Below are 12,562 nucleotides of genomic sequence, written 5' to 3'. Positions count from 1 at the left end.
CATTACATATAGTACAGGTAGAGGGTGGTACATTACATATAGTACAGGTAGAGGGTGGTACATTATATATAGTACAGGTAGAGGGTGGTACATTATATATAGTACAGGTAGAGGGTGGTACATTATATATAGTACAGGTAGAGGGTGGTACATTACATATAGTACAGGTAGAGGGTGGTACATTATATATAGTACAGGTAGAGGGTGGTACATTATATATAGTACAGGTAGAGGGTGGTACATTATATATAGTACAGGTAGAGGGTGGTACATTATATATAGTACAGGTAGAGGGTGGTACATTATATATAGTACAGGTAGAGGGTGGTACATTATATATAGTACAGGTAGAGGGTGGTACAGTATATATAGTACAGGTAGAGGGTGGTACATTACATATAGTACAGGTAGAGGGTGGTACATTACATATAGTACAGGTAGAGGGTGGTACATTACATATAGTACAGGTAGAGGGTGGTACATTACATATAGTACAGGTAGAGGGTGGTACATTATATATAGTACAGGTAGAGGGTGGTACATTACATATAGTACAGGTAGACGGTAGTACATTATATATAGTACAGGTAGAGGGTGGTACATTATATATAGTACAGGTAGAGGGTGGTACATTACATATAGTACAGGTAGAGGGTGGTACATTACATATAGTACAGGTAGAGGGTGGTACATTACATATAGTACAGGTAGAGGGTGGTACATTACATATAGTACAGGTAGAGGGTGGTACATTACATATAGTACAGGTAGAGGGGGGTACATTACATATAGTACAGGTAGAGGGGGGTACATTACATATAGTACAGGTAGAGGGGGGTACATTACATATAGTACAGGTAGAGGGGGGTACATTACATATAGTACAGGTAGAGGGGGGTACATTACATATAGTACAGGTAGAGGGGGGTACAGTACATATAGTACAGGTAGAGGGGGGTACAGTATATATAGTACAGGTAGAGGGGGGTACAGTATATATAGTACAGGTAGAGGGGGGTACAGTATATATAGTACAGGTAGAGGGGGGTACAGTATATATAGTACAGGTAGAGGGGGGTACAGTATATATAGTACAGGTAGAGGGTGGTACATTACATATAGTACAGGTAGAGGGTGGTACATTATATATAGTACAGGTAGAGGGTGGTACATTACATATAGTACAGGTAGAGGGTGGTACATTATATATAGTACAGGTAGAGGGTGGTACATTACATATAGTACAGGTAGAGGGTGGTACATTACATATAGTACAGGTAGAGGGTGGTACATTATATATAGTACAGGTAGAGGGTGGTACATTACATATAGTACAGGTAGAGGGTGGTACATTACATATAGTACAGGTAGAGGGTGGTACATTACATATAGTACAGGTAGAGGGTGGTACATTACATATAGTACAGGTAGAGGGTGGTACATTACATATAGTACAGGTAGAGGGTGGTACATTACATATAGTACAGGTAGAGGGTGGTACATTACATATAGTACAGGTAGAGGGTGGTACATTACATATAGTACAGGTAGAGGGTGGTACAGTATATCTAGTACAGGTAGAGGATGGTACAGTATATATTGTACAGGTAGAGGGTGGTACATTACATATAGTACAGGTAGAGGGTGGTACATTACATATAGTACAGGTAGAGGGTGGTACATTATATATAGTACAGGTAGAGGGTGGTACATTACATATAGTACAGGTAGAGGGTGGTACATTACATATAGTACAGGTAGAGGGTGGTACATTACATATAGTACAGGTAGAGGGTGGTACAGTATATATAGTACAGGTAGAGGGTGGTACAGTATATATTGTACAGGTAGAGGGTGGTACATTACATATAGTACAGGTAGAGGGGGGTACATTACATATAGTACAGGTAGAGGGTGGTACATTACATATAGTACAGGTAGAGGGTGGTACATTACATATAGTACAGGTAGAGGGTGGTACAGTATATATAGTACAGGTAGAGGATGGTACAGTATATATTGTACAGGTAGAGGGTGGTACATTACATATAGTACAGGTAGAGGGTGGTACATTACATATAGTACAGGTAGAGGGTGGTACATTATATATAGTACAGGTAGAGGGTGGTACATTACATATAGTACAGGTAGAGGGTGGTACATTACATATAGTACAGGTAGAGGGTGGTACATTACATATAGTACAGGTAGAGGGTGGTACAGTATATATAGTACAGGTAGAGGGTGGTACAGTATATATTGTACAGGTAGAGGGGGGTACATTATATATAGTACAGGTAGAGGGTGGTACAGTACATATAGTACAGGTAGAGGGTGGTATATTATATATATATATATATATATATATATATAGTACAGGTAGAGGGTGGTACATTATATATAGTACAGGTAGAGGGTGGTATATTATATATATATATAGTACAGGTAGAGGGTGGTACATTATATATAGTACAGGTAGAGGGTGGTACATTACATATAGTACAGGTAGAGGGTGGTACATTATATATAGTACAGGTAGAGGGTGGTATATTATATATATATAGTACAGGTAGAGGGTGGTACAGTATATATAGTACAGGTAGAGGGTGGTACATTACATATAGTACAGGTAGAGGGTGGTACATTACATATAGTACAGGTAGAGGGTGGTATATTATATATAGTACAGGTAGAGAGTGGTACATTATATATAGTACAGGTAGAGGGTGGTACATTATATATAGTACAGGTAGAGGGTGGTACATTATATATAGTACAGGTAGAGGGTGGTATATTATATATATATAGTACAGGTAGAGGGTGGTACATTATATATAGTACAGGTAGAGGGTGGTACATTACATATAGTACAGGTAGAGGGTGGTACATTATATATAGTACAGGTAGAGGTTGGTACATTACATGTAGTACAGGTAGAGGGTGGTACATTATATATAGTACAGGTAGAGGGTGGTATATTATATATAGTACAGGTAGAGGGTGGTATATTATATATAGTACAGGTAGAGGGTGGTACAGTACATATAGTACAGGTAGAGGGTGGTATATTATATATATAGTACAGGTAGAGGGTGGTACATTATATATAGTACAGGTAGAGGGTGGTATATTATATATATAGTACAGGTAGAGGGTGGTACAGTATATATAGTACAGGTAGAGGGTGGTATATTATATATATAGTACAGGTAGAGGGTGGTACATTATATATAGTACAGGTAGAGGGTGGTACATTACATATAGTACAGGTAGAGGGTGGTACATTATATATAGTACAGGTAGAGGGTGGTACATTACATATAGTACAGGTAGAGGGTGGTACATTACATATAGTACAGGTAGAGGGTGGTACATTATATATAGTACAGGTAGAGGGTGGTACATTATATATAGTACAGGTAGAGGGTGGTACATTACATATAGTACAGGTAGAGGGTGGTACATTATATATAGTACAGGTAGAGGGTAGTACAGTACATATAGTACAGGTAGAGGGTGGTACATTACATATAGTACAGGTAGAGGGTGGTACATTACATATAGTACAGGTAGAGGGTGGTACATTATATATAGTACAGGTAGAGGGTGGTACATTATATATAGTACAGGTAGAGGGTGGTACATTACATATAGTACAGGTAGAGGGTGGTACATTACATATAGTACAGGTAGAGGGTGGTACATTATATATAGTACAGGTAGAGGTTGGTACATTACATATAGTACAGGTAGAGGGTGGTACATTATATATAGTACAGGTAGAGGGTGGTACATTACATATAGTACAGGTAGAGGGTGGTACATTATATATAGTACAGGTAGAGGGTGGTATATTATATATATAGTACAGGTAGAGGGTGGTACATTACATATAGTACAGGTAGAGGGTGGTACATTATATATAGTACAGGTAGAGGGTGGTACATTATATATATATATATATATATAGTACAGGTAGAGGGTGGTATATTATATATATAGTACAGGTAGAGGGTGGTACATTATATATAGTACAGGTAGAGGGTGGTACATTACATATAGTACAGGTAGAGGGTGGTACATTATATATAGTACAGGTAGAGGTTGGTACATTACATATAGTACAGGTATAGGGTGGTACATTACATATAGTACAGGTATAGGGTGGTACATTACATATAGTACAGGTAGAGGGTGGTATAGTACAGGTAGAGGGTGGTACATTACATATAGTACAGGTAGAGGGTGGTACATTACATATAGTACAGGTAGAGGGTGGTACATTACATATAGTACAGGTAGAGGGTGGTACATTACATATAGTACAGGTAGAGGGTGGTACATTACATATAGTACAGGTAGAGGGTGGTACATTATATATAGTACAGGTAGAGGGTGGTACATTATATATAGTACAGGTAGAGGGTGGTACATTACATATAGTACAGGTAGAGGGTAGTACAGTATATATAGTACAGGTAGAGAGTGGTACATTATATATAGTACAGGTAGAGGGTGGTACATTATATATAGTACAGGTAGAGGGTGGTACATTACATATAGTACAGGTAGAGGGTAGTACAGTATATATAGTACAGGTAGAGAGTGGTACATTATATATAGTACAGGTAGAGGGTGGTACATTATATATAGTACAGGTAGAGGGTGGTACATTACATATAGTACAGGTATAGGGTGGTACCTTATATATAGTACTGTACCAATGGCTGTCCGGGAATACTGGGAGTTGTAGTTTCCAACAGCTGGAGGCACACTGGTTGGGAATCACTGCCTTAAACCAATCTAGTAATAACACCTTGGCACTCATTCATAACATCTATTACCATATGCCTATGTGTTCTACTAATGTAGGTGACCGCGGGGAGAATATTTGTGCATTATGGAATTACACAAGTCTCTTATTTTGTACCTTCACCAAACAAAGGAAAAGAGCCGACATTGTGTTCAGGCTGATAATGGAAGGAGAATAATAAGGGCTTCAGGTGCAGAACTATAGTTTTATTCTGTAAATACTTTGTGAGCTTTATCCTGTGATATCAGAGGTTTGTGTTGTTTCTTTCTTCATGAAAGTACCGTATTCCATCCTTACTTAGTTTATATCAGTTTTCATCAGTTTTTGATCACGTGCGGTGGGCTCCGAGTTTATATTCACATACAGGAATGTCACAAGTTTTTACTTCCATGTGGCGGGGTCACCAGTTTATATTCATGGGTGGCGGGGTCACCAGTTTATATTCATGGGTGGCGGGGTCACCAGTTTATATTCATGGGTGGCTGGGTCACCAGTTTATATTCATGGGTGGCGGGGTCACCAGTTTATATTCATAGGTGGCAAGGTCACCAGTTTATATTCACGTGCAGCAGGGTCACCAGTTTATATTCACGTGCAGCAGGGTCACCAGTTTATATTCACGTGCAGCAGGGTCACCAGTTTATATTCATGGGTGGTGGACTGAACAGTTTATATTCATGTACGATGGGGTCACCACACATATTAACATGTGGCAGACACCCCAGTGTATATTCATGGGTGTTGGGGTCTCTAGTTTATATTCATGGGTGGTGGAGTCGATTGTTTATATTTGTGGGTGGTGGGGTCGCCAAATTATATTCACGGGTGGGGTCACCGGATTATATTCACATATGAGGGGGGTCACCAGTTTATATTCATAGGGGGCAGTGTCGCCAGTTTTTATTCATGGGTGGCGGGGTCACCAGCTTATATTCATAGGTGGTGGATCCAACAGTTTATCTTCACATGTTGGGGGTCACCATTTTATGTTTATAGGTGGCGGGGTCGCCAGTTTATGTTTATTGTTATTGGCGTGACTAATTAATATTTACATGTGGGTGGAGGGTCACCAGTTTATCCAGATTATATTTACTAGTTTACATTTTAATGCAGCAGGATCGGTGGCATATATTCACGGATGGTGGGGTCACCAGTTTATATTCATATACGGCTGGCTCGCCAGTTTATATTCACATGTTGGAGGTCACCAGTTCATGTTTTCAGTTGGCGGGGTCGCCAGTGTATATTTATTGTGTATATTTATTTATATTTACTTGTGGGGGGTAACCAGTTTATATTCACTTGTGGCAGGGTCACCGGTTTATATTCATTGGTGGTAAAGTCCCTTATTTATATTTTAATGCAGCAGGATCGTTGGCATATATTCACGGGTTGTGGGGTCACCAGTTTATATTCACGGGTTGTGGGGTCACCAGTTTATATTCACAGGTTGTGGGGTCACCAGTTTATATTCACGGGTTGTGGGGTCACCAGTTTATATTCACGGGTTGTGGGGTCACCAGTTTATATTCACGGGTTGTGGGGTCACCAGTTTATATTCACGGGTTGTGGGGTCACCAGTTTATATTCACAGGTTGTGGGGTCACCAGTTTATATTCACGGGTTGTGGGGTCACCAGTTTATATTCACGGGTTGTGGGGTCACCAGTTTATATTCACGGGTTGTGGGGTCACCAGTTTATATTCACGGGTTGTGGGGTCACCAGTTTATATTCACGGGTTGTGGGGTCACCAGTTTATATTCACAGGTTGTGGGGTCACCAGTTTATATTCACAGGTTGTGGGGTCACCAGTTTATATTCACGGGTTGTGGGGTCACCAGTTTATATTCACATACGGCTGGCTCGCCAGTTCATAGTCACATGCAGTGGGATTTGTAATGTACAAATTGCAGAGATGATTCAGTTCTGAGACGATGATTCAGTAGACGTTCATCCTCAGACTGCAGCCAATACGTTGGATGTGAGGCTCGGCTTATGGTCGTCGTCTCTCTTCGGTAGCTCATGCCCTTGAGACGACGTCCTTGTTGTTTTGTGGGTTTTCTCGGCACATTATGCTGATTATGGGACAATCATAAGGAGATTCCGTGGGCTCGGAGAGGCCGGGCTGCAGATCCAGAATATCAATAGTTCATTTCACAGATGATGGTTTCTCTGATCAGCCAGTAATTGGTTCTTCTTGTTTTCCAGGGATATTGTATCGTAAGTCATGTGCTTCGTCAGCCGCCTGTCTTATCGCCTCTGCTGGATACCAGTCTTTCTGTACCCCGGGCAAAGTCAATTCAGTTTGCATCAGCTGCTGTGACACCTCTCTGTGCAATGGTCCCCGGGCCAAGAAGAACAGGAATTCGGCTGCAGCTCAGAGTTGCGGAGCCTTGATGTCGCTCCTGTCGCTGCTCCTGTTGGCAGAACAGCTGTAGCCAGTTTGTAACTCAGGACTGGTCCCTGCTGGATCCTCCTTGTCAGGGACATTAATTCTGGTGGATTTGTTTCCAAAGCAAATTCAACAGGTCACCAAAAATCTATTTTCTTATACGTTCTGATTGGGGTTTGTTCTTTCAGATTGCACTTAAATAAAGGCCGAGGAACAAGTGGATGCAAAGCAGCTTCTTGACATGTTCCCTGGAGGGCCCCAACCCTCAAGTCATCCATAGACAGCCCAGAGTCTCTCCAGGTACATTGTTACGTCTCGGGTCTTGCAAATTACAATTAGGAACAGGAAATAAAGAGTCGGTCCAGTGATCTCCACAAGACATGGCCCCCTCTGCCCCCCGCACCCCCAACATCTCTTCTCACCCACAATGCATCTGCTTATTTCTCTCATGCTCCTGTGTTCAAGCAGAAGGTGAGGGGGACACGTCGGGTACATCTCATCTATCATATATCTGTCTCCTGTCCGTCTATCATCTTCGTCATCCCTCATTTAGTGATTATATTTACCAAACTATTCAACATCATGACATTGTAAAAAAAGAGATAAGAAAGTTTATTAGAGACAGAATATAATGTTTCCGCGTATCTTTTGAATAAACTAGACCATCTTCCAGCAACGAGACCCATACTGTACATCTCCCCATGTCCCTCCCGCCATACTGTACATCTCCCCATGTCCCTCCTGCCATACCGTACATCTCCTCATGTCCCTCCCGCCATGACGTACATCTCATGACCCTCCCGCCATACCGTACATCTCCTCATGACCCTCCCGCCATACTGTACATCTCCGCAGACCCTTTCCCACTATACTGTATTATGTCACATACCTTCCCACTATACTGTACATCTCTTCGTATTTCTCCCCATCATACTGTATGTCTCTTTATATTTCTCCACGTCATATGTCTCTTCATTTCTTCAGATCCCATCCTACCTTGTTTTTCCTCATTCCACTTCCCATCATACTGTGTCTCCTCATGCCCCTCCCTACTAAACTGTCTCCTCATGTTTCTTGTTACCATTGCTATATATCCCTCTATGCCCCTTCTCAGTATGTTGTATGTCTCCTCATACCCCTTTCCGATATTCCAACCATTCTGTAGGTCTCTTCATTGCCCTACCCACAATGTGGTCTTCTCATGCCCCTTTCTACCTTACTGTCTCTCCCCATGCCCCTTCATACCTTACTCTGTCTCCTCATGCCCCTTCATACCTTACTGTGTCTCCCCATGCCCCTTCATACCTTACTGTGTCTCCTCATGCCCCTTCATACCTTACCGTGTCTCCTCATGCCCCTTCATACCTTACCGTGTCTCCCCATGCCCCTTCATACCTTACTGTGTCTCCTCATGCCCCTTCCTATGTTACCGTGTCTCCTCATGCCCCTTCATACCTTACCGTGTCTCCTCATGCCCCTTCATACCTTACCGTGTCTCCTCATGCTCTTTCCTATCTTATTGTGTCTCCTCCTACTCTTTCCTATCTTACTGTGTCTCCTCATGCCCCTTCATACCTAACTGTGTCTCCTCATGCCCCTTCATACCTAACTGTGTCTCCTCATGCCCCTTCATACCTTACCGTGTCTCCTCATGCCCCTTCATACCTTACCGTGTCTCCTCATGCCCCTTCATACCTTACCGTGTCTCCTCATGCTCTTTCCTATCTTATTGTGTCTCCTCCTGCTCTTTCCTATCTTACTGTGTCTCCTCATGCCCCTTCATACCTAACTGTGTCTCCTCATGCCCCTTCATACCTAACTGTGTCTCCTCATGTCCCTTACAACCTTATTGTTTGTCTCCTAATCCAACTTCCCACCATGTTGTATGCCCCCATGTCTCTTTCCAGCATATTGTATCTCTCCTAATGTCTGACTTGTATGTTACTCTGTTGATCTTCACTTTTATCCTGTACAGAATCTGTTGGCACTATAAATAAAGTGTAATAACAATAAAAGCACAAGTATTTGCTCAGAGTAACGGTGTATCTGGTCATGTGTCATCTGGTGGTTTGGCTCTTCAAGGATTAGTATGGCTCAGATTTCACTTTCATTGATGCCGTTCCTTCTGGATGTTGCCCTCACCATCTCTTCAGTGTGATCCTGTTGGGGAGTCATTGGCACCGGGCTACTGTCCTGCTCAGGACGGCCCTTAAAGGTCTGGAATGAGCTTTTTTGAGTGGACTTGCTCTTTCTTCTTGAGGACAAGGAGATCAGAGGCCTCTTGTGGTTGGTGCTGCTGGCAGCAGAGATTCGGTGAGCTCTGTGGAGTTTTTCTATGTTGACGTGCTCCAATGTCAGACGACAACGAAGAACCTGAAGGAAAACGTCTCTGAATTGCTTGGAAGAAACGTTATACAAAAGCGGATTCACCACGGAGCTGAGGTAGAAGAAGATGTCCGCGATTGGGAGCAACGTCATGTAGGCACGGAAGTAGTGGACTGTCCATTCCTGCTTAGGTACGCTGGCTGCCATGATGCGGAGGACCTGGTTGGGCATCCAGCACAGAGTAAGAGTCAGAACGATCAGCCCTGTAGAGAGAAAACAGATATATTAGTTTTGCTGCCTCCTGGTTCCCAGCTACAGTCAGTCATGGTGAAGGTTATGGCGCAGGCAGCGGGCGCAGTCACCTTGACAGGGTCATTATTTAAACAGGCAAATGTGACATCGGTCCCACAGCTGGCGAGAAGCAAAGTTGTCGCTGGAATAGATTCTGAAAATTATGTTTATTGATCAGAGCCGCTCGGCTGCGCTCTCATTGTTTTGTGAGGGGGAGGGGCTGCAGACGTTACGCTTCTCCTAGAGCAGCGAAGCCGCACTACTAACTCTTCCCATTGATTATTTCTTGGATAAATCCAGGAACGTGTGCCTTAAATGAAGACTTCAGAATTAAACCAATATCCATTAGAGCGGAGGAAGATTCCACTGTACATGATAGTTCATTGTACAATCCGCCATCTCATGTGACACGTCTGCAATGTACCACACCTCCTGTGGCTGCCATGTTTATTGTATAGTTACTGCTCAGTGGTACCCGGGCGAATTACAAGTCACGTCTCCTTATCTAAAACTCACAAAAAAAATATTGGGGATAGGTAAATATGGTGGTCAACGTGAGTGCCAGTGTACAAGATGGGGGGGGGGTGTACGGTCACAGTGTACAAGATGGGGGGGGTGTACGGTCACAGTGTACAAGATGGGGGGGGGGGGGGTGTACGGTCACAGTGTACAAGAGGGGGGGGGGGTGTACGGTCACATTCAGACATGAGCCGTGTGTATGAATGACACGAGCCGTGTGTATGAATGAGGTGAGCCGTGTGTGGGAATGAGATGAGCCGTGTGTGGGAATGAGGTGAGCCGTGTGTATGACTGAGATGGGCCGTGTGTATGAATGAGGTGAGCCGTGTGTATGACTGAGGTGAGCCGTGTGTATGACTGAGGTGAGCCGTGTGTATGACTGAGATGGGCCGTGTGTATGACTGAGGTGAGCCGTGTGTATGACTGAGATGAGCCGTGTGTATGAATGAGATGAGCCGTGTGTGGGAATGACATGAGCCGTGTGTGGGAATGACATGAGCCGTGTGTATGAATGACATGAGCCGTGTGTATGAATGAGGTGAGCCGTGTGTGGGAATGAGATGAGCCGTGTGTGGGAATGAGGTGAGCCGTGTGTATGACTGAGATGAGCCGTGTGTATGACTGAGATGGGCCGTGTGTATGAATGAGGTGAGCCGTGTGTATGACTGAGGTGAGCCGTGTGTATGACTGAGGTGAGCCGTGTGTATGACTGAGATGGGCCGTGTGTATGACTGAGGTGAGCCGTGTGTATGAATGAGGTGAGCCGTGTGTATGACTGAGATGGGCCGTGTGTATGACTGAGATGGGCCGTGTGTATGACTGAGATGAGCCGTGTGTATGAATGAGATGAGCCGTGTGTGGGAATGACATGAGCCGTGTGTATGAATGACATGAGCCGTGTGTGGGAATGACATGAGCCGTGTGTATGAATGACATGAGCCGTGTGTATGAATGACATGAGCCGTGTGTATGAATGACATGAGCCGTGTGTGGGAATGAGATGAGCTGTGGGCAGTTTGCAAAGTTTCCCAGATGCCCATAGCAACCAATCAGATCGCTTCTTTCATTTTTAACAAGGCCTCTGAAAAATGAAAGAAGTGATTTGATTGGTTGCAATTGGCAACTGTGCAACTTTTCCTTTGCACAGGTTTTGATAAATCTCCCCCTATGTGTATTATAAGCAAGCAGCTGGTAAAATGGTGGATGAGAGGTATGCATCACATGCTTCTTGGGTCCTGTTTTTGGGGGTGACTGAAGGTCCTGGAGATAAAGTCACTCCCATACTCTAGTTCTGGTGTGTGAGTCCTGAAACTGATCTCACAAGTGTGCGAGCCAGAGAGGAGGTGTTCTAAAGCAAGACCAGTTTGGTATGTTGGATACTCATACACTGCGCCAAAAAGATTAACTTTTGGGACTGAAAGTGCAAACTTTTAGGTGAGAAGGTCAGAAGTTTATGTTGATGTAAAGAACCTGATGTGAAGGACGTGTATGTACCGCATGCTGCAAGTGGAACCTATTGTTGTATGTGAATTATAACAATAAACCCAAGAACTGATCTGTGACTCCGGCCTGTGTGGGTCTGTTTGCTTGGGGGAAAGACAGTTTGGAGGGGCCTATTCTACAGTATGAATGATAAATGTTGTGTATATAAATGTTATCAGCTGTGTATGAATACTATAAGCTGTATATACAGTCAGTCCACAGTAAATCTCTTCTTCTATCTTCTCATATGAAAACAATGAGGAAATGACTCTATAGATGGTGTCAGGCGTGTGTGGTAACAACCAGGTAAGGAGAACAAAGACAAGTGTCCTAGAGTCCAGCATGGTGGTGGAGAGTCATGGTCTGGGGGCTGCATGATGCTGCTGACACTGGGGGCTACAGATCATTGAGGGAACCATGAAGGCCGACATGTCCTGTGACATCCTGAGGCAGAGCAGGATCCCCTCCCTTCAGAGACTGGGCCGCAGGACAGTATTCAGTCATAATAAAGACCCCAAATACCTCCAAGACCACCACTGCCTGCTGAAGAAGCTGAGGGTAAAGGTGATGTACCGGCCAGGCATGTCTCCAGACCTAAACCCTATAGGGCTTCTGTGGGGTATCCTCAAACCGAAGGTGGGGGAGCACAAGGTCTCTAACATCCATCAGATCCATAATGTCATCATGGAGGAGGGAAGAGGATCCTGTGACAACCTGTGAAGATCTGGTGAACTACATG

At 43.5% G+C, this 12,562-nt stretch overlaps 2 protein-coding genes across 2 annotated transcripts in view; one reads left to right on the top strand and one right to left on the bottom strand.

Moving 5' to 3' along the window:
- Positions 1-7,428, top strand: part of LYPD1 (LY6/PLAUR domain containing 1) — a 39,633-nt gene extending 32,205 nt beyond the window's left edge. The window contains exon 3 of the mRNA XM_056533477.1: positions 7,023-7,428. Within this exon, the coding sequence (XP_056389452.1) occupies positions 7,023-7,252 (230 nt within the window). The 3' untranslated portion in view covers positions 7,253-7,428. The remainder of the gene's footprint in view (positions 1-7,022) is intronic.
- Positions 7,429-9,278: 1,850 nt separating this feature from the next.
- Positions 9,279-12,562, bottom strand: part of GPR39 (G protein-coupled receptor 39) — an 83,929-nt gene continuing 80,645 nt past the window's right edge. Inside the window, exon 2 of the mRNA XM_056533476.1 lies at positions 9,279-9,794. Coding sequence (XP_056389451.1) covers positions 9,301-9,794 — 494 coding nt within the window. The 3' untranslated portion in view covers positions 9,279-9,300. The remainder of the gene's footprint in view (positions 9,795-12,562) is intronic.

Source organism: Hyla sarda, chromosome 8 (assembly GCF_029499605.1).
Source record: "Hyla sarda isolate aHylSar1 chromosome 8, aHylSar1.hap1, whole genome shotgun sequence".
NCBI classification, from domain to species: domain Eukaryota; kingdom Metazoa; phylum Chordata; class Amphibia; order Anura; family Hylidae; genus Hyla; species Hyla sarda.
The sequence above is the reverse complement of the archived record's forward strand: the minus strand, read 5'-3'. Positions and strand labels throughout refer to the sequence as shown.